General features: G+C 42.0%; 1 protein-coding gene across 1 annotated transcript in view; it reads right to left on the reverse strand.

Annotated features, from left to right (window-relative positions):
- The window catches only part of JADE2 (jade family PHD finger 2), a 647,003-nt gene that overhangs the window by 72,570 nt on the left and 547,757 nt on the right, over positions 1-26,676 (reverse strand). Inside the window, exon 9 of the mRNA XM_063447471.1 lies at positions 6,149-6,637. Coding sequence (XP_063303541.1) covers positions 6,149-6,637 — 489 coding nt within the window. The remainder of the gene's footprint in view (positions 1-6,148; positions 6,638-26,676) is intronic.

Raw genomic sequence — 26,676 nt, forward strand, 5'->3', positions numbered from 1 at the left:
GCAACACCGAGGGAGACTCGGCGCTGGAGAAAATGTGAGTTGTTTGTTTGATTTGAATTTTTTTTTTTTTTTAAACAATTTTTTGACACATAGAGGGAACACATTATAAATGGTCATCAGGGTTGTAGTGTTAGGAATACAGATATGTTTACCTAATGCTACAGTGCTCCTTTAAATATTAACCTATAAAATCAAGATGATCGATTATTTTAAATGTCAAAATGGAAAAAAAAATGTTTGTAATTCTGTGGAATAGTACAAAAAAAATGGCCTGCCTAACTTGCATATTTTCCTATCTGCTGTAAAACTTCAGCCATTTATTAATCTTGGCAACCTCTTATGATAATGACAACAACATGTTTAACTTGAAACATCTTACTTTTGTTGTGTTTTAGTGCAATTATGCCTGCATGCTTTTACTCATTTACCTCATTTTAATGGGTATCTGTGACCCCATCCACTGTATTTACACATGTCTCTCTCTCTCTCTATACATGATACATAATGGTGAATTGTGTATTAAAAGAACATTATAGCTATAGTGCCCTAGTCAATGAGTAGGCAACCTTCAGCAGTCCAGATTTTGTGGACTGCTTCTCCCCTGATGCTTTGCCAGCATTACAGGTAAAATCAGGAGTGCCAAAGGTTACATACCCCTAGTCCATAGTTCGTTCAGAAGGTCCCCAACTTAAAGAGAAAAGCAGGTTTTGCTCTCATTGCAATGGTTCAATCAACTTGGAGGAGCATTGGGAAATGATGTGCATGTGTGGTGACTGTCAAGAGCAGGGCCGGCCTTAGGCATTTGGGCGCCCTGTGCGAAAAATCTTCACAGCGCCCCCCCTTCCCGTCCCCCCACCCCCCACCCCCCACTCCTTCCCCCTTCCCACACACCCAGTCACACACACAGGCAGACATCCATACACACACAAACACACGCAGGCAGTCATACACAGACAGCCACACACAAACACACACACACACACACAGACATAGAATGTGACAGCAGATAAGAACCATTCGGCCCATCTAGTCTGCCCAGACAGTCACACATAGGCAGTCACACACGCACACACACACACACAAACACACACAGGCAGGCAGTCACACACACAGACAACCACACACAAACACACAGGCAGACAGCCAAACACACAGAGGCAAACAGCCACACACACACAGTCACACACACACACACACACACAGACAGTCACACACACAGACATACAGTCAACCACACACACACACACAGGCAGACAGTCACACACACACACACACACACACACACACACACAGGCAAACAGTCCCACACACACAGGCAGGCAGCCACACACAGACAGTCACACACACACAGGCAGACAGACACACACACAGGCAGACAGCCACACGCACAGGCAGGCAGCCACACACAATCACACACACAGACAGTCACACACACACACAGGCAGACAGTCACACACACAGACAGTCACACACACAGACAGTCACACACACAGAGAGTCAAACACACAGTCTCACACACACACAGGCAGACAGCCACACACACAGGCAGACAGTCACACACACACAGACACACACACACAAAGACACACAGTCACACACACAAGCAGACAATCACATAGTTACCTCTGTTCCTTGTGGAGGCAGTGCAGGTCCTGGATTCTGGTTGTTGGGGGAAGCAGGGACTCCTTCCTGCTTCCCCTGCAGCAGTTACACAGCATTTTAGCTCCGCCCCCGCCGCACAGTAAGCCCCGCCCCACCGCACGGTAAGCCCCGCCCCTGCCACAACTTTTTTTATACTCCCGGCCGGCCCGTGTGAGCTGTGCGGCCGCAGGGCGCCCCCTGCTCCATGGCGCCCTGTGCGGCCGCACAGCTCGCACACCCCTAAGGCCGGCCCTGGTCAAGAGCGTATGCATATGCTCCTTATTGAAAAGCAATACATTTAATGCTTTTCTATGAGCTGTGTTTGGTCACGTAACCAAGTTGTACTGGCATACAGCCACTAGAGCTGTGTTTAACCCTGCAATGTAAATAAATATTGCATTTTCAACAAACAAACAAATTATCATGTAAAACAAATGTTTTACATGATAATGTTAAAAGGACAAGGCCATTGCACTCAAACCACTTCTGCTTCTCTCGAGGCTTGAATCAGGAAGCTTCGGACAGGGTCACAGCTGGCTTTAAACTGAAGCTGATGCTTACAGCCAATCAGTAGCTCCCCATTCACAAAATGGATTGAGAAACCTATGCAATTTTATGAATAGGGAGCTAAAGCGTCAGCTGGTGCTCTAAGCCAATTAGCAGCGCCACAGTCTGTGGTTTCCTGATTTAAGCCTCAGAGAAAAGGAGAGGGGCAGAGCTAACCAGAAATTGATTCAACACTTTGTGGTTAAACCGTTCATTAACACCTAGGGGTAAGCTGGTGCCAGGAACCTCCTGGCACCATAACAACTTTACCATTTAAGTGGTTATGGTGCAAAGAGGTTCCTTTTAAGTATCTTTGACATTAGAAGTTAGGGTTAAATTTAGGATTAGAGTTAGGGTAGTAGTGCACGTGTTAAGGATTATGGTATGTGTTAGAGTAGCACAGAAATTAAACAAACAATGCAACACACATAAACACTGTGCATTACAATTGTGTGTATTATTGCTGTGGGGATCTCATATACACTACAGGAGTGTGTCTCTTTTATGGAAATGAATGCGTTCTCTCTGTTTGCTACTATGAGTCAGCAGGGGGCTTAGAGGAGACAAAATCATGTTCCTAGGGGGAAGGTTGCACTGGCAATAGAAATGTATTACTGGCAATAGAAACTCATTACAGTTCATGTGTTCATTTCCAGACCATGAAGTTCCATTTGCGACAATTTAAAAAAACAAAACAAAAACAAATTTAGTTTATTAATTACTGAAAAAGCTGTAGTTTTATTTCAAGCATAGTACTTCTACAGACACTGCATTTTATCGTCCCAATGTAACAAATGAATTTCAATTTATAACAGCACTCCACTTTCCAGAATTTTTTTTATAGAAATGTTACTTCTGTAATCTTAACACATACAATTCACACTCTAAAATATTTCATTTGTTTCATTTTATAGTTGCTTTTATATCAGAGGCTTTTAGACTGCAACCATTATTTGCTACACAAAGCTGGTAAGTAATATGTACCTATTAATTAATATTCAAGTTTGCATTTTTTCTACACTTTGGCATGCCTTTGTGATGAGGTTGTGAATGTACAACAATTTCCTATTTGTTGCCTACATGTATCAATTGGACATTTGAATATTTCTAAAAAAGAATCTGTAGGAAGCATTGCAAAACAAGGGATTACTTTATACTACATATATTTCAGGTTAAAAGATGAAAAGTCAATACAATTATAGAATTTTCTCCTAAATGAAATCAGATGAGGCTTCAAATGTGTTAAATAAATGTTAAAAATTTGATTTAAAAATTATTTTACCTAAGTTAGGAGTGAAATGGTATGTTCAAATTCATGTCATATTATCCCAGTTTCTAAACAGTGTTACATATCTGAGAGAAATGCTATCTATCGCCAAGTGATTTTTGTATATATTTAATTTGAACTTATCTGTTCATTTGCACTGTCAATTGTTCCAAGTTTCCAACTGGGCAATATGTAAAACAAATAAAAACACTTGCTGGCTGCAGAGGTGTTCAGCAAGCATACTATACATGTTCTGCCAATATGTGGAAGTCCCCAGGACCAACTAATAAACAGGATATAAACCTAGGTTCTCTGTTTTATTCCTCAACCAATACGCTTTAAGTGAGGCAGGTGTTTTTCAGGCTCTCATGAGGATATCTATAGGGAAGCATTGATTTAATGAGCAATAGGTCCCCCAATTGGATGATGTCGGATGAGACAGAGCACTAACCTGGTGCGGGAATCAGGTGAGAAAATAAAGAGATTTTAAGCAGTTCAGTGCCATGTCTGCTACTGAGAGACAGTCTCCTTTCTATATCATTTGATATAGACCAAGGAGTGACAAAAGCAAATACTTCACAGATCGCTTTGCCAGTCATCATTGTTGGGCCTGTTATGAACATCTGAGCTCCTCAGCAGGCCTATGGTTCCTCAGTCATGGTTGACTGGTGTGCCGCAATGGCTATGGGCTGAGGACGACAGAGGGGATCCTTTTATCTCCCCTGCAAGCTCATGCCAAGCCGGCACTATGCAAGCACCGGCCCCTGCTGTGTTCCAAAGATCTCTCTCACCGGCCCACAGGCAGTGAGATGCAGCAGCAGGCATGGCAGGGAGAGGGGACCCAGTAGCTCCTCAGGCCATGGCAACGCTCCGATAATGCAAGAGTGAACTCTAGCTGAGCTGCAGACTAGAGCTGAGCTGCAGACTAGAGTTCACTCCCCTCTAGGACCACCTAGGATTACAAGCAATTTCTCTTCTCCCAGGCCAAGGGTAAAAAGGGAGGGGGGATACAATGCTTATTTTTTTAAATAAAAAAAAACAAAACCCCAAAACATATAATATATTTGCATTCATCTGCCCCCCCCCCCACAATACTTCCAAACATATTCACACACATCACCCCACACACAAACACTGCACGCGTCACACATGCTGCACCCCTCTCATACACACACACTACACCACTCACACACAACACCCCTCTCAAACACACACAGCAACCCTCATACACACAGCACCCACCTCAAACACATACACACACGGCACTCCTCACACACACTGCAACCCCTCAGAAACACACTGCACCATCACACACTCATTGCAACCCCTCACACACACACTGCACTCCTCACACATTGTAACCCCCCCCCACACACACATTGCAGCACCCCTCACATACACTCTGCCACCCATCTCACACACACTGCAATACTTAATACACACACATTGCAACTCCTAACACACACACACACACAAGATCCCGTACATAACTCTAGATCATCTATACACACACTAGATCTCCTATATACACTCTGAATCCTCTACACACAAACACTAGATTTTTTACACACTCCAGGTCCTCCAAACACACACTAGATCCGATAAACACACAACATTCCTGACAAACATACTACAGCCCCTATACAAACACTTTCTACATCCCCTATACACACTATGCCGCCTATACATACACTCTCTCACTCTCTACAGCGCATATCCACACATGTTACACCATAAACACAACACAACTGAAACCAACCTATTTATACAATACCACACCACAATCAGCTCACTCTACACACAAGCAATCCCACAAGCAGCCTCCAAACACATGCACAAAACGCTTTCCTGGCCCTTTTGTCCTCTGGTATTCCACTTATGGAGACACCAGAGACAAGTTACATAAACAGCTAAGATCCATAATTAAGGACTCACCAGTAGTTTCACTAATGAAATGACGTGAATGAAAACATTGATCAAAAAATAGAACATAACGAAGCCAAATTGTTATGTGTATTCTTATATAAAATACTGTAAAGCTACAGTGGACTTATGGTTGGATCAATTTTTGAGACAGAATACAGGCACACACAAAAAACATGCTTCATCACTAGAAACCACTGCAAGCATTAACATTAAATGGACACTGTAGTTACCAGAACAACTACAGCTTATTGAATTTTTTTCTGGTGAGTAGAATCATTACCTTCAGGCTTTTTGCTGTAAACACTGTCTTTTCAGAGAAAATGCAGCGTTTACATTACAGCCTAGTGATAACTTCACTGGCCACTCCTTAGATGGTTGTTAGAGATCCTTCCTGGGTCATGGCTACCTAAAATGCATCCAAACATTCAGTGTCTCCACCCTCTGAATGCAGACACTCAACTGTCCTTGTAGAGATTCATTGATTCAATTAATCTCTATGAGGAGATGCTGATTGGCCAGGGCTGTGTTTGAATTGTGCTGGCTCTGCCCCTGATCTGCTCTCTTTGTCAGTCTCAGCCAATCCTATGGGGAAGCATTGTGATTGGATCAGGCTACCACTTCTGCTGATGTCAGCAGGCATTGGGCAGGTCTAAAGGAAACAGGGACAAACAAGCAGCTGCAGGCTTGAATACAAGTAAGATTATTACTGTATTTATGGAGGCTAACTTGTTGAAATAATTTATATCACTTACATTTATCATAACTTACCCTTTCTAAGTCTTGCCTGAGGTGTGTAAAGAGTTTTAATCTCCTGTAAAGCACATCTTGCTCTTGCTGAGCTAAATTGTCCACTTCATCTGTTTTTGGAGTTATGAGAGGCTTGTTAAAGTTGGCCTTCCTTTTCAGTTTCCAGTACTGATAAATAAAGTCAACCAAATTCTTGTTCACGTCAAGATTTTCCGCCACATCTTCTGGCTTTACAAGTTCATGAAAATTTTCTTCCAGCTGTATAAGCTTCTGCTTCCTCAAAGTAACCTTTTCTAGATCCAGCTTTGTTTGGTCAGCATCTCCATGGGTATCAGATGTGGATCCTTGTTGTTCCTTCTGATCCTCTGGCTTTATTCCTCTACTGCTATGCTCCAAGCAGAAGGACTTAAACTTCACCTCATCGTTCTCTGCCAAGATAGTGTGCATTTCCAGGTTGCGGTCAAATGCACAAGTAACATGAAAAGCAGTAATGCAGGCCGGCATGGAACACTGAAAGTGAAAAACAATCAAATCAGTTTAACCCCTTTAAGGACTGAGCCAAATGTACACGTTGTGAACAAAACAAAACATAAACAAAACCTGGCATTTGCGCTATATGTCTGTCCAACCGTAATTCACCTCTTTCATATTAAATGCACCCCCCTTATTAAATTTAATTTTATTCAGGGGAAACAGGGCTTTCATTTAATATCAAACATTTAGCTATGAAACATAATTTAATATCAAACAAATGGGAGAAAATAAGAAATGTTGTTATTTTTTTAGTTCTACATGACATTTTAACTGTCATGGTCATAATACTGTTTGCTTTTACTGCAATAAAATACACATATTTATATTCAGCGATGTCTCACGTGTAAAACAGTACCCCCTATGTACAGGTTTTATGGTGTTTTTGGAAGTTACAGGGTCAAATATAGCACGTTACATTTGAAATTGAAATTCGCCAGATTGGTTACGTTGCCTTTGAGACTGTATAGTAGCCCAGGAATTAAATTTACACCCACAATGGCATACCATTTGCAATAGTAGACAACCCAAGGTATTGCAAATGAGGTATGTCCAGTCTTTTTTAGTAGCCATTTGGTCACAAACACTGGCCAAAGTTAGCGTTAGTATTTGTTTGTGTGTGAAAAATGCAAAAAACGCCAATTTTGGCCAGTGTTTGTGACTAAGTGGCTACTAAAAAAGACAACATACCCCATTTGCAATACCTTGGGTTGTCTACTATTGCAAATGGTATGCCATCATAGGGGTAATTTTAATTCTTGGGCTACCATAGGGTCTCAAAGGCAACGTAACCAATCTGGCGTATTTTAATGTGAAAAAAATTAAACACAAGCCTTATATTTGACGCTGTAACTTTTGAAAACAGCATAAAACCTGTACATGAGGGGTACTGTTGTACTCGGGAGAATTCGCTGAACACAAATATTTGTGTTTCAAAACAGTAAACAGCAATAATATTGTCCGTGTAAGTGCTGTTTGTGCGTGAAAATCATCGTTGTAATACATTTTACTGTTTTGAAACACTAATATTTGTGTTCAGCGAAGTCTCCCGCGGAAAACATTACCCGCCATGTACAGGTTTTATGGTGTCTTGGAAAGTTATAGGGTTAAATATAGTGCTAGAAAATTAAATTCCCTTTACTTTCGGCATGGGTTGTCAGCCATGTCCCGCTAATTGTAATTAATTAAGATACCTAATTATGTAAAAATATTACATAAATATATATGTAGAATTAATATACATGTATACATATATATATATATATATATATATATATATATAGCAATAGAAAGAAATATACCAGCACTCCTCGGATTTTCAAATGAAGTTTTCCTTTTATTCCAAAGTACAATTTCCAAAGTGAAATTGTACTTTGGAATAAAAGGAAAACTTCATTTGAAAATCCGAGGAGTGCTGGTATATTTCTTTCTATTGCTGTGCATGAGCTACCAGAGCACCAGGTACTAAACAAACAGTGAAGAGTGCAAGAGCTGTCTGCATTTATATATATATATATATATATATATATATAAAAAATATACAAACCAGTGCACTCGCTTATTAACTAAACAGAGATTTTAAATCCTAAATAGTACTATTTAAACACCTCACCTGAAAAATAATGGGAGGATGGTTACATTACATGATCACACATGGCATAAGCCTGTCAACTGCATCAACTAAACAGTGATTTCACATTCTAAATAGTACTACTTAACCCCTTCAGGACCGGCCTGTTTTTGCGATGTTTGTACGTTAAGGACCAGAGCAGTTTTAACACTTTTGTGGTGTTTGTGTTTAGCTGTAATTTTCCGCTCTCTCATTTACGGTTCCCATACAAGTTATATATTGTTTTTTTCACGACAAGAAGGGCTTTCTTTACATACCAGTATTTATATTATGTCATATATTGTATTTTAAAAAAATAATAAAATATGGTGAAAAAAAACAAACAAACATGTTTTTGGACTTTTACTTGAAAAATCTTTTACTTATCTACAAAAGCTAATGAAAAAAACTGCTAAATAGATTCAAAATTTTGTCCCGAGTTTAAAAACACCCAGTGTTTACATGCTTTATTGCTTTTTTTTGCAAGTTATAGGCCTATAAATACAAGTAGGAAATTGCTGTTTCAATATATATATATTTTAAATGTATCAATAGTGACATTGTTACACCGTTATCTGTCATAAATCCCCGAAACACACCTAACATGTACATATTTTTTAAAGTAGACAACCCAGGGTATTTAAAACGGGGTATGTCCAGTCTTTTTTAGTAGCCACCTAGTCACAAACACTGGCCAAAGTTAGCATTTATATTTGTTTGTGTGTTAAAAATGCAAAAAACGCTAACTTTGGCCGGTGTTTGTGACTAAGTGGCTACTAAAAAAGGCGGAACATACCCCATTTGCAATACCTTGGGTTGTCTTCTTTTGCAAATGGTATGCCATCATGGGGCTAATTCTCATTCCTTGGCTACCATACGCTCTCAAAGGCAACCTAACCAATCTGACAAATTTCAATAAAAAAAAAAAAAAGTAAAATCAAGCCTTATATTTGACCCTGTAACTTTCACAAACACTATAAAACCTCTACATGTGGGGTACTGTTATACTCAGGAGACTTCGCCGAACACAAATATTAGTGTATCAGAACAGTAAAATATATCACAGCAATAATATCCTCAGTGAAAGAGCTGTTTGTGTGTGAAAAATGCAAAAAACTTCACTTTCACTGACAATATCATCGCTGTGATATGTTTTACTGTTTTGAAACACTAATATTTGTGTTCAGCGAAGTCTCCCGAGTAAAACAGTACCCCCATGTACAGGATTTAGGGTGTCATAGAAAGTTACAGGGTTAAGCACAGTGCTAGCAAATTAAATTATCTGGACTTTTGGCCTGGGTTGGCAGGCAGGTCCCTCAAATTGCAATCATTAAAATTACTTAATTAGGTAAAAATATTACATAAATATGCACGTAGAATTTTAATATATATACATATTTATATATTTTACGTCTACGTGTATATTTATGAAATTATTAATGTAATTTTGTATGTGGACATATGTATATTTCGTATTATTTTTATTTATTTATTTATACATAGATATATATATCATTACATTCTAAGTGTATTTTGATATAAATATATATATATATATCAATATCAAAATACTGTTAGAATAAAATTGAATATATATATATAATTTTTTTTTAATTATTAAAAATTATTTTTATTTTTTGTTATTTATTTTTATTAACATATTATTTGTATTTTATAATAATATATATACCATATATATAGTTATTATATATATTGTATATATTCGTGTGTAATTTAAATATAAGTGTATTTTTATATTAATATACGTATATATAAATATAAAAATACACTTAGTGTGACATTATATATATGATATATATACATATATTATATATAGGTATATATAGATATAATACATGTATATATATCATATATATATATACACATATTTTTTTTACACTGATTTCTTTTTTTTTTACACTTTATTTTATGATTTTTTACTTGCAGGGAGACTGCCTGTCAGCACAGACAGTCCCCCTGCAGGCAGATACAAAGACCCCTATTGCGGTCATGTGATCGAGTGATCACATGGCCGTGGGGTCCTGATCTGCCGAGGGGGGACTGCCCGGGCAGACAGGCAGTCCCCCTGGACCGGGAGGAGAGCTGATCGCCGCCGTGGGACCGACGGCGATCAGGTAAGTTGCCCAAAACCGTTATGACGGTTCAGGACCGTCAGCGGTCCAAACGCACGTTTTGCCGCTGACGGTCCTGAACCGTCAGCGGTCCTTAAGGGGTTAAAAACACCTCACCTAGATAAAAAATAATGGGGGTTTGGTTACATTATATGATCATACATTGCATAAGCCTGCCAACTGCATCAAAGTACCCCATTCTTGGCAGGTCCTACACTACCACCTAATGCTTGCCCTCTTATCTTGTCTATATATATATATTCGTATGTGTATATATATATAATTTAAAAAAAATATTTTTATTTATATATAGGTATATATATATAGTGATATATATGTATATATTTATGTATATAGATATATATATTATTTCGTTCTACGTGTATTTTGATATAAATATATATATATATATTAATATCACAATACAGTTAGAACGAAATAAAACACATCTATATATTTTTTTATTATTTTTTAAAATTATTTTTAAAACATTTTTTACGTGTAATTTGATATTAATATATATATATATATATATATATATATATATATATATATATATAAAATTATATATATTAATAGTAAAATACACCTAGACAGTGTATGTGTATATATGTGTATATATATACTTAGATCATATATATATGATATATATATGATCCAAGTATATATATATATATATTTTTTTTTTTTTTTTACACTTATTTAATTCATTTTATTTTATTTCCAGCCAGCAGGGGGACTAACTGTCATTACAGAAAATTTTAGGAAATGTACAGGAACAGCAGGAGCAGATAAAAGTACATTAATGGTCTGCATAACCTCTGATGGCACCATCTGGCACAGCTGCTGTTATGAATGAAGATTTACTGGTAATGTTTCAACACAATGGACATATTTTAAAAAGGCCCTGACTAAAAATATCTTATAGTAAACATGAATTAATGCATTAAAAATGAATAAAGCAGCCTACTTTCTTCCCATAATTCATCCTGCTGCTATCTCTTCCCCAGCCTAGCCATGCACAAGTACTCAGTTATCCACCTAGTCTAAAAGAAATGTGAATCATAAGACCAGGCAACCTTCTTCTGTAGCTCCATGGTCTGGTTCTGATGCTCACGTCCCCATTGAAAACAATTTTGGCGGTGGTCAGGGGTTATCATGGGCACACATATGCAGCAAACTACAGTGCACTGTTCTTGTGGTCTGGAACCTTTCTATTATAGCTAGCATTACGTTTTTCAGCAAATTAAAGGAACACTATATTCACCAGAACTACAGCTTATTGCATTTGTTCTGGTGAGTAGAATCATGCCCTTCAGGCTTTTTGTTGTAAACACTATCTTTTCAGAGAAAATGCAGTGTTTACATTACAGTCTAGTGATAACTTTACTGGCCACTCCTCAGATGGCTGCTAGAGCTGCTTCCTATCTCAGTCTTGCCTAGTGTGCATCACAACATATCAGTATCTCCTCCCTCTGCAAGCAGACACTGAACTTTCCTCATAGAGATGCATTGATCCAATTCATCTCTATGAGGAGATGCTAATTGGCCAGGGCTATGTTTGACTTGTGCTGGCTCTGCCCCTGATCTGCCTCCTTCACAGTCTTAGCCAATCCTATGGGGATGCATTGTGATTGGCTCAGAACAATACTTCTTGCTCTTTTGAGCCAGACAGGGGCAGAGCAAGCAGCTTCAGGCTTGAATACAAGTAAGATTTTACTATATTTATGGGGGCATGAGTGGGACAGAGGGGCTAGATGGTGGTTTTAACCCTATAGGGTCAGGAATAAATGTTTGTGTTCCTGACTAGAGTTGAGAGAACCCGGACTGTAAAGTTCGGGTTCATACCAAACATTACGTTTTTTGGACCCCGGACCTGAACACGGACATATCAGTGTATGTTCGGGTTGGAGTTCGGTGTTCGGCGATTTAATGGCGCGTTTTGAAAGGCTGCAGGGAAGCCAATCAACAAGCGTTTGACTCGTGTGCCCTTAGAAGCCATCACAGCCATGCCTACTAATGGCATGGCTGTGATTGGCCAGTGCAGCATGTAACCCAGCCTCTATATATAAGCTGGAGTCACGTAGCGCCGCACGTCACATGAGCTCTTTTTAGTGTAGGGAGAGGATGCTGCCGCTTTCAGGGACAGATTAGGAAAGAATTCTGCAAACTAGTACATTAGTGGGGTCCACTTCATATCTGAGAGTCAAATAGAAGCGTCAAATACTGTGGTTACATCTGAGTTTTAAAAAGTAATTTTTTTTTGGTGCTAAATAGAACATTTGGATTTGGGGTGTGCACTACATATCTGAGAGTCAAATAGAAATGTCAAATACTGTGGTAACATCGGAGTTTTAAAAAGTAAATATTTTTTGGGTGCTAAAAAGTACATTAGTGGGATGCACTTCATATCTGAGAGTCAAATAGAAGCGTCAAGGGGGGGCGTGGCCTGACGCGGAGCTGAATGGACGTGCACTGATTCAGCTCCCTGAACACCGAGGTGCAATCTAACACCATCGGAGGTCTGGAGGAATTATGGGGAACCCCAAAAAGAACACCAACGCTCAGGGGGCATCCAGCAAAACACCTACCGTGAAATCCAGCACTTTTACACGATATTTCAAAGACGCGGCGTCCCGCGAGGATGAGGCCGCAAATTCCAACATGGCGGCGGAATCGGCGCCGTCAAGCCCGGCACCGTCGGAGGGCTTCTGTGGTACTCACTCACAGGCAAACGACCCAGACATCAAAGAACTGCTGAGGAACCTGCCATCCAAAGCAGACATGGCCAATATGATCGGCAGAATAGAAGCAGCTCTGCAGTCTAAAATCGATGCAATGGGCGCAGACATACAGCAAGTAAGTCTTAAAGTTACAGACTTAGAAGAAGAAAAGGATGTAATGCAAGCCCAGATTTTAAATAATTCCTCCACATTAGAAGCGCAGGCACTGACCCTGTCCTCTATGCAGAGGCAAATAGATGACTTAGATAATAGGAGCAGGAGAAATAACCTGAGAATAAGGGGCCTTCCTGAAACGCCAGGGGAAGACCCGATGGTTACTTTGAAAGAATTATTTAATCTTATATTGGGGGACCCTGTGGACAACCCGATATTAATGGACAGAGCCCACAGATCACTACGCCCTAGAGGAGCGGCAACATAAGCTTCAAGGGATGTAATCTGCAGGCTTCATTATTTCTCAGTGAAGGACAACATTCTTAAGGCCCTCAGAGAAACATCCCAACCCCTTTTGTACCATGAAAATCAAGTACAGATTTTCCCGGATTTATCATGGTTCACACTACAAGCGAGACGAGCACTAAAGCCAATCACGGAACTTTTGCGCAACCGCAACATGAAATATAGATGGGGGTACCCATTCGCAGTGCTGCCTTCCATAGCTACACATCTGGATGTAAAACCTTTCCTGAGAGCATTGGAATTGCCGAACACCAATATTACAGATTGGTATGCTCCCCAACCAAACCAAGATTCTTCTATTCTACCCCAAAGACAAAGATGGATTACCCCGGCCAAGAAAAGAAGGGCTGACTTTTCTCGCCATGGGGCAGATCGTTGGCGAACCAAAGGGATGATAACCGCTAGGCCATGGTCTCCGCCCCCTAGGCTATACCGTCTACAGCGACATGACAGATTAGTTAAGAGCAAGAGCTAGCACAAATGATTGGAAATGGCTACCACGACCATACATAGTTGAAACGACCGCTGTAACACACCACTGGACTCTGCGGATATAACTCCAAACGAAATTTTCATGATTTTCAAGATCTTCAAATCAGTGGGGTCTCCCACCAGAGCGTCCAACAGACTACTACATGGGACCCCTGTGCCACCTGAGTCCTCTCCAAGAACAAGATCCGGTGACATAGATTTGGCATGATAAAGAGCTCATCAAAACGAAAGGTCGATTTGGACTACACCTCCTGGGCAACTAAGTCCCTGTACCCAAGACCAGGGAAACAGAACTAGGGAAGGACTGGTTCAGTCACGCTGGGCGACAACCGTTTATAAGGTCGTATATCACATTGTGAAAAAAAAAAAAAAAAAAAAAAATGGGGTCCACTGTTGGCCCTGAATTTTATGTTAATAATATATAACTTGCTTTTGACCCAGACACCACCGAGAGAATTATCAGTATATCTTTGCATTGGTGTCGAGCGGGAGACTGATAGCTTGGGGGATAGAGATCAGTAATAGAATGTATTCTACCTACCCCTTATGTTTCCACCCCCTTTCCCACCTCTCCCCCCCTTCCCTCCCTCCCTCCCCCTCCCCCCTTCCTCCTCCAGATCCTCCAACAAATTATGTACAAGGAATTGTCAGATTGCATGCCTCGAGTTCTAGTCTATCACCACACCCGCACAGTAACTATTCTGCCTCTTGCACGGGGACAGAATACGAAACAAGTGAGAATAACTCCAAGTGTGTTATTCAGGATAACCTTTAGTAAGTCCTCTACCCACGAGAGGACAAGTGTCTGAGGAGCTTCGCTGATCCTCCTCATTTCACTACTTTATTTTTTACTTTAATATTTTGTTTATATTGTTATTGTTAACGTATAACTGTTGATTAATAAGTGACAAGCAAACCTTCAATAAGTGGGGGCAAGATGACAACTAGGAATACTCAGACAGTGAAACCACAGACTGGAACCACTGACCCTCCAGCACACACAACTAACACAGACTCAAACCTGATCCTACGGATACACTCTCAAAATGCCAAGGGGCTAAACACCCCGGAGAAAAGATCACTTGCACTTTCCAGAGATATAGAGCAGATATTGTGTTTATACAAGAAACGCATTTTCGCAGGAACCAGGCTCCCTCACTTAGAAACCGTAAATATCCTACAGGTTATTTTAGTCATTACACTGCGGCTAAGGCAAGGGGAGTGGCGATTTAGCTTGAGAGACAAGTTCCATTCACACTCACGGGACAGCTCAATGATGACGCAGGTAGATACATTTTCATTTAAGGTAAATTAGGCAACACCACCATAACATTGGCAAACCTTTACCTTCCCAATAAAAAACAAAGCGTGGTCTTAAGAAAAATGCTCCACAAGTTGTTTGAATTTCAAGAAGGTCTACTGGTTGTGGGAGGGGATCTCAACATCTCATTAGACGGCCAATCAGATAAATCCGCTACCTCCAGTGACTATCTAGAGCCCACCCGTAGTCGAATACTCGATATCCTACATGAGACCAGACTGTATGACAGTTGGAGGGCACTACACCCCACTGGCAGAGATTACTCGTTCTATTCCACAACATCCGGCACATATACTAGATTAGACATGTTGCTCTTACCCCATACCTACCTCAATCTAATAAAGACCGCATCATATGGTCCCATCACATGGTCTGACCATGCTCCACTAACCTTAGAGATGACAATCCCTTCTTTAACCAGGGCAGCCCCTCAATGGAAACTGAACGATATTCTCTTAAATAAAGAGGAGGTCATAGAACAAATTAAAACAAGTGCGCAAAGGTACTTCGAAACCAATTCTAGCCAAGACACTAGGCCAGATGTGGTATGGGAAGCTCACAAATGCGTCCTCAGAGGGGAAATCATTAAAATAGCCTCAGCGCTGAAAAAGCTTAGAGAAGCTAAAATAACATCCTTAATCCGGGATATAAGAAACCTAGAGCTTCATCACAGTAAGGATACTACGATACAAACATATAACAATTTACTAGCTAAGAGGGCAGAACTCAAAACCATTCTCAACCTACAGGCTACCAGATCTGTACAAAGGACCAAACACTCATACTTTACACAAGAGGGCAAATGTGATAGACTCCTTGCGCAATCTATACAGCAACAAAGACAATCAACATTCATATCACACATTAAGCTACCAGATGGCTCGTTGACGCAATTAATGCCAAAAATCGTGTTGGCATTCCACACATATTACTCTTCCCTGTACAATATCAGAGATACGGTACCCTCCAAAGATAAGATACGGGAATTCCTAGCTAGTCGAATTAATACCACTATTCCGCGCAATTTGGTGTATTTCCTGGACAAACCCATCACCACTGAAGAATTTCATGATGTAGTTAAACAAATCCCACTGGGAAAGAGTCCTGGGCCAGACGGCTACACAGGCAAATACTATAAGGTTGCACAACAGATCCTGGCGGAACCTTTTGTGCAAGCATTTACTTTTACGCACAACGCGAGCAAGGCTCCACATGAGACATTAAATGCCACCATAACACTACTGCCCAAACCAGGCAAGGATCTTACAAACTGTGGGAGTTATAGACCAATATCCCTAATGAACGTGGATCTAAAACTCTTCACCAAGATCCTGGCCAACCGATTAAAACCGCTACTCCCTGATCTGGTACACCAAGACCAAGCGGGGTTTGTACCGGGTAGGGAAGCCAAAAACAACACCACAAAAATCATCTACATAATGCACTGGGCAAAGGTCAATAAAATTCAGAGTGTACTACTGGCTATTGATGCCGAAAAGGCATTTGATAGGGTGGATTGGTCCCTCATGACAGCCACGATGGAACATCTGGGTTTTGGACCCAGGTGGTTACAATGGTTGGGGAGACTGTACTCCACACCAACTGCCCGAATACGCGTCAATGGCCAGCTCTCAGAAGCGATTTATATAAGGAACGGGACCAGACAGGGGTGTCCACTCTCCCCATTGATTTTTTATTTTTTTTTAAATTCTTTATTTTATTTGCGCATGAAATGACAGCAGGCGTGCAGCGCCACGACAGCTGCTGCAAGCAGTTTTGTATACTTTACAAATCGTGACAGGTTAAACAGCGCAGTTTTTTTTTTTTTTAAATAACAAGCTATAATACAATCATGGTAAATGCGTGTATATTAAGATTAATCTCGCTCAATGTTATAAAGCTAGTAAAACATATAATGACATTCAGACTAAGTTGGTGATGACCACAGTGTAGAACAATATACATGTAGTGGCAAATAAAAAATTGCTCAATTATTACAAGTTTACTTCGCTAGTTATGTGAGCAGGCTAGAGCCTTCTCTAGAATAACATACAGGCTGGAGCAAGATATATCGCTTCAAAAACATATTCTGAATCTGTTAGATATTAGTCGCTTATTTTTTAAAATATGTTTGGTCCACCTGTGCTAATGATAGGAAGAACAGACAGTACTCGCTTAATGGGATACAGGAGAGGAAAATTGCTCTATTACACAGCAATATCATCAGCAATATTTCACAGCTACAAGCATCAGATTGTGAAAATAATATTGTAAGAAGTGCAAACCAATTGAAAATGAAAAAACAATGCAGAGCACTTAAGAGTTCAATGTTGTATGCCTATCTCAAACCGTAAGATCAGAGAAGTACACCACCTAAAGTCTGTATGAATAGAGTGATGGGGTAGCAGGCCAGCCCCCAGTTGTTGCCGAAAGTCAGCTGCCTCCCCTAGTCGGCTTTCTCATGGTGCCTGCAGGTGGGGGATAGTTGAACTCGTCGGGTGTCCGTTAGGATAGACCAGGGCAGCGGTGCCGTCTGTGCCTGTGCCAGGAGGCAGTCCGTGGCTTCTTACCCGTCATCCAATGCCTTGTCTATGCGGTGATCGGAGTTCGCTGGGCAGTGGGTAGGTATCATGCCGGAAAGTACCTGTCTCCCAGACGTGAAACAGTGCTGCGTCCGGATGCGACGTTGGAGGTGCTTTTCTGGGGTGGTTATCAGACATGACCGTGGCGGTCTCAGGTGCCGCTTGGCATATCTGGTGGTGGGCTGGTGGTCCAGCAGGGCTGTGGATGCGCTTGTCTGCCGTCAGTGTTTGACTGCCGCTGGGTAGTGCCTTCTGTGCGCTCCGGCTCCGGAGTTTCCGTAGTGGACCCGTGTTTGAGGTGTTGCGTTTTATTGTACTGCTGGAGCCCTGGGATTGTCCGTTAGTTTGGTCACCTGTTGTGGAGGTACCTGTGCTCGGGTTTGCGCGGTCTGTTTCCCGCCTGCGTGTTCGCCTGTGGTCAATCTGTCGGACGCCCGCCTGAAATATCTGCTGTGGGGCACCGTAGTAGCTTCGGCGGGTCGTCGGGCGGATCCAGGAGGCCACTTTCCGGGCCGCTTGATGGCAGGGCATACCCCGCTTGCACAACAACTCATAGAAGGCCGAGCAGAGCCGATCAAGGGTCTCTATGGAGGCAGGCTTCAGGCTGCTGTTCGTGGTTTCTCTCTGTGGCTGTTGACGGGCAGCCATCTTGGATGCGTTCCGACAGCCTTTCGTCCGTTGATATATGTAAGGTTCAGCTCGATTGCTATCCGCGGTTATCCGCTTGTCTCACGGGGACCGGGATGACCCCCACCGGTCCAGGGGGGGGGGGTTAGGAGGTTAGCTGTGATTGCTGGAGTGTGCGGTGTCGGAGAGAGCGGCCGCCTCTCTCCGGCTCCCGTCCCTGCAGGCCTCAGATTATTCTTCCCGCTCAGAATGCCCGGACAGGCTCCCAAAGGGTATCCCCCGGGACCTCCGTGTACCCCCGGTCTGGGTAGCACACTTCGGGACGTCTTTGGGCTGTATAGTCGCCGTTTTTGTCCACTGTTTCGCTTGCCCGCCAGGAGCTCTTACCCCGTGCGACTGTCCGGCATGGCGGTCAGGCTCCGCCCCCCCTCCCCATTGATTTTTATCCTTGTGCTGGAACCATTCATACAGGGAATACGAAATAACCCACACATACACGGCATCACAATAGGAAATATAGATTACAAAGTTTCTGCCTTTGCAGACGACTTGCTTTTCACGATCTCTAAACCATTGCAATCTATCCCGCATATACTAGCAGAAATGAGAGCATACAGTGATGTCTCGAACTTCCAGGCAAATCTCACAAAATGCGAGATCTTCCCTCTGCACACCACTCTAAATACAGATAAATACATACAGGAAAACTTCAACTTTACGTGGGCAATGAAATCCATAAAATATTTAGGAATACACTTGCCTCACCAACTAAAACAACTTTATGACCTAAACTACGCTCCACTTGTGGAAGCCGTCTCTAAAGATTTGAAGGCTTGGAATAAACCATGCTACGGATGGTTTTGTAGAACGAGCATCATAAAAATGGTGATATTGCCACGCATCCTATATACTTTACAAACAGTCCCAATTAAGCCGCCAGTTAGTTTCTTTTCCTTAATTAAGGGGACATTGACAGCCTTTCTCTGGTCGCACTCCAAACCTAGACTACCATTACAACTCTTAACCCAACCAAGGGAGAAGGGGGGAATGGGCATCCCTGACATAGAAAAATACTGTAAAGCGGTGCACTTGTCTCGGATCTATGAGTGGACGAAGGAACAACCCTCCCAGCAGTGGGTGAACATAGAGAGGGAACAATGCCTAGCGCCTCTTGATTCACTCCCGTGGCACAAAATGAACACTGCACTTCTCAAACATAAACAACACCCGCTCATCTTACCTACACTACAGACATGGTCGAAGGTAATTAATACCACCACTATAGCCCCATATCCATCGCCACGATACCAGATTACGCGTAACCCACTTCTGCCATCAGGTATCACAGGTAGAACTTATGAGCTACATCGGGGGGGCGCAAACATTACACTCCGGGACATGACCAAGGATAATACATTAATAACATTGCACGATCTAGCTCTTGGCCAACCCCCTACGAGTATGCAACAATTACATTACTCACAAATGAAACATTTCATGGGGAGCCAAAAGCTGCTGCCAGGGGGAAACAGGGAACTGTCAACCTTCGAACAGCTGTGCACAACACACCCTTTAAAAAATAAATTGTTATCTACCATGTATAAATTGCTGTTGCACTTAGACAACACTGAAATTCCTGGTTTCGTCTCCAAATGGACTAGAGAAATGAATTTAGACATTTCAGAGGAACAATGGAAACACATTTTTATCAGAGCCCACAACATATCCATTGCAACTTCCAACCAGGAAAGTAACTATAAACGCCTAACCCGTTGGCACTACACGCCCTCCAAACTAAGCAAAATGTTCCCGGGAACACAAAATATTTGTTGGAGATGCAGGGAGGGGGAGGCTAACCTAACACATATCTAGTGGCAATGCCCTAAAATGAAAAAGTTCTGGACCCGCATACATAAACTCATACAGATCATTATGCACAAACAGATACCCTTCACACCAGAACATCTAATATTAATGATGGCTATCCAAAATCTCAATAAAAAGGAAAATTATCTGATATCCCAATTGCTCATGGCAGCAAACCACCTTATTCCGGTATACTGGAAACAGGAAAAGATTCCCTCTGTTAGGGAATGGACCAACCGCGTAGAAAGTATCAAGCAGATGGAAGGTATAACATACGCCTTAACGAAAAACTACATAACTTTCACGCAAACATGGAAACCTTGGGCGATATACCTAGGGGGGGGGGAAGTATGAGAAATCAGATTTAGGCAAAAGCCCAAATAACAGCACTAGACACTGTGGAATACTCGAACTGTCTAAAGTACAACTCTTAAAGAGCACGTATATGTAACACCATTCACACTTTGTATTTCGTACTATGAAAACCGTTCTGGGAGAAACACACCCTATCCAATACTCACCATTAATTGTATAATGCTTGTCTACCACTCAATATATGTCATCATCTGTATAATGATTAACAATATCTCTTGTAATTGTTATGTAACATTATTTGTTGAAGCTACACTGTCACAATTTCGGATGTAATTAATGTATTCATACTTACTGTTTTTAAACTTGAAAATCAATAAAAATATAAAAAAAAAATAGAAGCGTCAAATACTGCTGTCACATTGCAGTTTTAAAACGTAATTTTTTTGGGTGCTAAAAAGTACATTAGTGGGGTGCACTTCATATCTGAGAGTCAAATAGTGTTAAATACTGTGGTTACAGCGCAGTTGTAAAAATTCTAATTGTTTTGGTGCTAAACTGCTAAATAGTAAATTTGGGGCGTGCTCTTCATATCTGAGAGTCAAATAGAAGCATCAAATACTGCGGTTACAGCGCAATTGTAAACATTCTTATTTTCTAGGTGCTAATCTGCTAAATAGTACATTTGGGCCCTGCACTTCATATCTGAGAGTCAAATAGAAGCGTCAAATACTGTGTTTACAGCGCACTTTAACAAATTCCCTTGTTTTTGCTCCTAAGAAGTAAATTTGGGGTGTGCTCTTCATATCTGAGAGTCAAATAGAAGCGTCAAATATTGCGGTTACAGCGCAATTGTAAACATTCTTATTTTCTGGGTGCTAATCTGCTAAATAGTAAATTTGGGCCCTGCACTTCATATCTGAGAGTCAAATAGAAGCGTCAAATACTGTTACATCAGAGTTTTAAAAAGTCAAATTTTTTTGGTGCTAAATAGTACATTTGGATTTGGGGTGTGCACTTCATATCTGAGAGTCAAATAGAAATGCCAAATACTGTGGTAACATCGGAGTTTTAAAAAGTACATTTTTTTGGTTGCGAGTACGCGACAGATCCGTCAGCGTTATATGGTAGGCCCGACTGCTGCTCTACAAATGGTGAGGCCAGAACAAGTACAGGCGATAGTAGATTGGATGGCTGACAGTGCCTCCAGTTACTTCACATTGTCTCCCATCCAGTCCCCTGCTGAAAGCTCAGAGTTGGCACCTGCAGTACATGGCCATCTGTATTTCATCTCACCCCCTTGCAAATCAGCCAAGCAGTCTGAGCCACAAGTCATGCAGCAGTCTCTTTTGCTTTTCGATGACTCTGATGGTGGGGTTTCCGTGGGCCATCCACTTAGCCCTGTCCCAGAAGTGGAAGAGATTGAGTGCACTGATGCACAACCACTTATGTGTCAGGATGTGGACATGCAAGGACCACCGCAGCACGTCTCTGATGATGACGAAGCACAGGTGCCAACTACTGTGGCTATCTGCAATGTGCAGACAGGCAAGGAAGGCAGGGTTGAGGAGTGGGTGGAAGATGATGTGGAGGATGATGAGGTCCTAGACCCCACATGGAATGAAGGTCATGCGAGTGACGTGTGCAGTTTGGAGGAAGAGGCGGTGGTCGCACAGAGGCACCAGTACAGGCATTCTATGTCTCCTTGAAAAAACGCTTTGGCGATGATGGAAGAGGATGTGGCACAGGAGGAAGAGGAGGAGGAAGAGGGGTCATTTACACAGCTATCAGGCCAGTCATTCACAAGTTGCTTGGAGGGTGCCAGGTACACAATTGTCCAGCCAGGGCACAGTTCTGGAGGATGAGGAGGAGGATGATGAGGTTGAGGAACCGTGTTCACAACAGGGTGTCACCCAACGCAGCTCGTGGGCATCACTGGAGCGTGGCTGGGGGGATACGGAGGACACAGATGATACACCTCCCACAGAGGACAGCTTGTCCTTGCCTCTGGGCAGCCTGGCACACATGAGCGACTACATGCCGAGTTGCCCACATTCTAACTTGTGCTGATTACTGGGTGGCCACCCTGCTGGATCCCCGTTACAAGGACAACGTGCCGTCCTTAATTCCCTCACTGGAGCGTGATCGGAAGATGCGCGACTACTAGCGCACGCTGGTAGACGCGCTGCTGAGGACATTCCCAACTGACATTGGCGGCTCAGTGGAAGTACAAGGCGAAGGCAGAGGAGGAGGAAGAGGTTGCCAACGCAGCTGGGGCACCGCCAGCACCTCAGAAGGCAGGAATAGCATGGCTGAAATGTGGAAAAGCTTTGTCAGCACGCCACAACAATCAGCACCACCATCTGATATGGAACGTCTTAGCAGGAGGCAGCATTTCAGCAACATGGTGGAACAGTACATGTGCACATGCCTGCACGCACTGACTGATGGGTCTGCCCCATTTAACTTCTGGGTCTCCAAATTGGGCACATCGCCTGAGCTTCCCCTTTATGCCTTGGAGGTGCATTGGAGGTGTATTGTCTGAACGTGTGTTTAGCACGGCAGGGGGTGTTATCACAGACAAGCGCAGCCGCCTGTCCACAGCCAACGTGGACAAGCTCACGTTTATTAAAATGAACCAGGCATGGATCCCACCAGACTTGTCTGTACCTTGTGCAGAATAGACATTTATACCGGCCTCACCCAGTCATTGTTATACTCAAGTGCACTTATTCTTTGTTTCCTTTTATATGTCCCAATATTTTGGGGGCTACCCCAATTAAAAAAAAACAAAAAAATAAATAAAACAGTGTTGGCTACCTCCTCCACCGCCGCTTCCACCTACACCGACACGGTCACCGCCTCCTCAACCTATAGTATAAACTATAGTATAAACTATGTACCCAATAGCAGTAGAGCATTTCTCCATGCATCAGAACTGCAAGAAATGCACCGCAAGCCGCAAATGTTTCTTTTTTAATATGTCCCAATATTTTGGGGGCTACCCCAATTAGAAAAAAAAAAAAAAACAGTGTTGGCTACCTCCTCCTCCTCCACCGCCGCTTCCACCTACACCGCCACGGTCACCGCCTCCTCAACCTATGGGTCACTTAGTATAAACTATGTACCCAATAGCAGAGGCTTGTGAAGGTCTTTTCTCCATGCATCAGGAGTTGAGCATTTCTCCATGCATCAGGACTGCAAGAAATGCACCGCAGGCCGCAAATGTTTCTTTTTTTATATGTCCCAATATTTTGGGGGCCACCCCAATTAAAAAAAAAAATAAAAAATAAACAAAATAAACAAATAAAAAACAGTGTTGGCTACCTCCTCCTCCACCACCGCTTCCACCTACACCGCCACGGTCACCGCCTCCTCAACCTATGGGTCACTTAGTATAAACTATGTACCCAATAGCAGAGGCTTGTGAAGGTCTTTTCTCCATGCATCAGGAGTTGAGCATTTCTCCATGCATCAGGACTGCAAGAAATGCACCGCAGGCCGCAAATGTTTCTTTTTTTATATGTCCCAATATTTTGGGGGCCACCCCAATTAAAAAAATAAATAAAAAATAAACAAAACAAACAAATAAAAAACAGTGTTGGCTACCTCCTCCAACCGCCGCTTCCACCTACACCGACACGGTCACCGCCTCCTCAACCTATGGGTCACTTAGTATAAACTATGTACCCAATAGCAGTTGAGCATTTCTCCATGCATCAGGACTGCAAGAAATGCACTGCAGGCCGCAAATGTTTCTTTTTTTTATATGTCACAATATTTTGGGGGCTACCCCAATTAGAAAAAAAAACAAAAAAAAACAGTGTTGGCTACCTCCTCCACCGCCGCTTCCACCTACACTGCCACGGTCACCGCCTCCTCAACCTATGGGTCACTTAGTATAAACTATGTACCCAATTGCAGAGGCTTGTGAAGGTCTTTTCTCTATGCATCAGGAGTTGAGCATTTCTCCATGCATCAGGACTGCAAGAAATGCACCGCAGGCCGCAAATGTTTCTTTTTTTTATATGTCCCAATATTTTGGGGGCCACCCCAATTAAAAAAATAAATTAAAAATAAACAAAACAAACAAATAAAAAACAGTGTTGGCTACCTCCTCCTCCTCCACCACCGCTTCCACCTACACCGCCACGGTCACCGCCTCCTCAACCTATGGGTCACTTAGTATAAACTATGTACACAATAGCAGAGGCTTGTGAAGGCCTTTTCTCCATGCAGCAGGAGTTGAGCTCAGTTTGTACAATGAAAGAGAATACTCTGCACTCCAACCCTCTTTTAAAAGGATAATTCTGGTGATCCTCCTGACAGCCATGCTTTAGATTTTGATTTATGTTCTTCCAAAGCTAAAATCAAAGATTCCATCTAGTGCTATTTTATGGCCCAGCTGTATTTTAAATGTTTAGGTATTTTATGTTATTTTAAGTGATTTCCCTATCCACATTTGTTTGCAGGGCACTTGTCCTACTCTTACCCCCATTTCACTTCCTTTTGCAGCCCTCTAGCCCTTTTCAGAGGCATTTTTGTGCCCAAAAGTTCGGGTCCCCATTGACTTCAATGGGGATCGGGGTCAAGTTCGAGCCCGAACCTGGATTTTTTTTCAAAGTTCGGCCGAACCCGCCGGACCCGAACATCCAGGTGTCTGCTCAACTCTATTCCTGACCCTATAGTGCTCTTTTAAACTCTGATAAAATATAACATCTAAGTTGCAACTAACCAATAAGAGCATTTATCTTCTATGATACTAACTTGTTGAAATCAAGTTGGTGGTTTTAACACAATAAGGTCAGAAATATATGTTTGCGTTCCTGACCCTATAGTGCTCCTTTAAGCTACAGTAGCTCTTCTATCGGACCAGACATGCATCAATGATCCCAACGCCAGTTGCTCACTGGAGTTTGCTTGAAAGTAAAGTACCGTATATACTCGAGTATAAGCCGACCCGAATATAAGCGTGTGTGTATGAGTGCAGCGTGTGTGTATGAGTGCAGCGTGTGTGTATGAGTGCAGCGTGTGTGTATGAGTGCAGCGTGTGTGTATGAATGCAGTGTGTGTGTATGAATGCAGTGTGTGTGTGTATGAGTGCAGTGTGTGTGTATGAGTGCAGTGTGTGTGTATGAGTGCAGTGTGTGTATGAGTGCAGTGTGTGTATGAGTGCATTGTGTGTATGAGTGCATTGTGTGTATGAGTGCAGTGTGTGTGTATGAGTGCAGTGTGTGTGTATGAGTGCAGTGTGTGTATGAGTGCAGTGTGTGTATGAGTGCAGTGTGTATGAGTGCAGTGTGTGTGTGTATGAGTGCAGTGTGTGTATGAGTGCAGTGTGCTTATGAGTGCAGTGTGTGTATGAATGCAGTGTGTGTGTGTGTGTGTGTGTGTTGCAGAGCCTTGGTGGGGGGTGGGCAATGTTTTTTTAAATTTTTTTATTATTATTTTTTTAAAATTATTATTTATTATTTTTTAATTTAATTTAATTATTATTATTTTAGTATTATTATTTATTAATTTTTTATTTAATTTAATTATTATTATTTTAGTATTATTATTTATTATTTAATAATTATTATTATTATTATTATTTTTTTTTTATTATTATTAATTATTTTTTTTTCGTCCCCCCTCCCTGCTTGATACATAGCAGGGAGGGGGGCTCCTTCCCTGGTGGTCCAGCATTGGCAGTTCAGTGGGGGGAGAGGGGGGCTGGCAGAGCTGTACTTACCTTTCCTGCAGCTCCTGTCAGCTCTCTCCTCCTCCGCGCCGTCCGTGCAGCTCCCTCTGTCAGCTCCCAGTGTAAGTCTCGTGAGAGCCACTGGGAGCTGACCGAGGTGCTGAACGGACGGCGCGGAGGAGGAGAGACCT

This window comes from Pelobates fuscus, chromosome 3 (genome assembly GCF_036172605.1).
Source record: "Pelobates fuscus isolate aPelFus1 chromosome 3, aPelFus1.pri, whole genome shotgun sequence".
NCBI classification, from domain to species: Eukaryota; Metazoa; Chordata; class Amphibia; order Anura; family Pelobatidae; genus Pelobates; species Pelobates fuscus.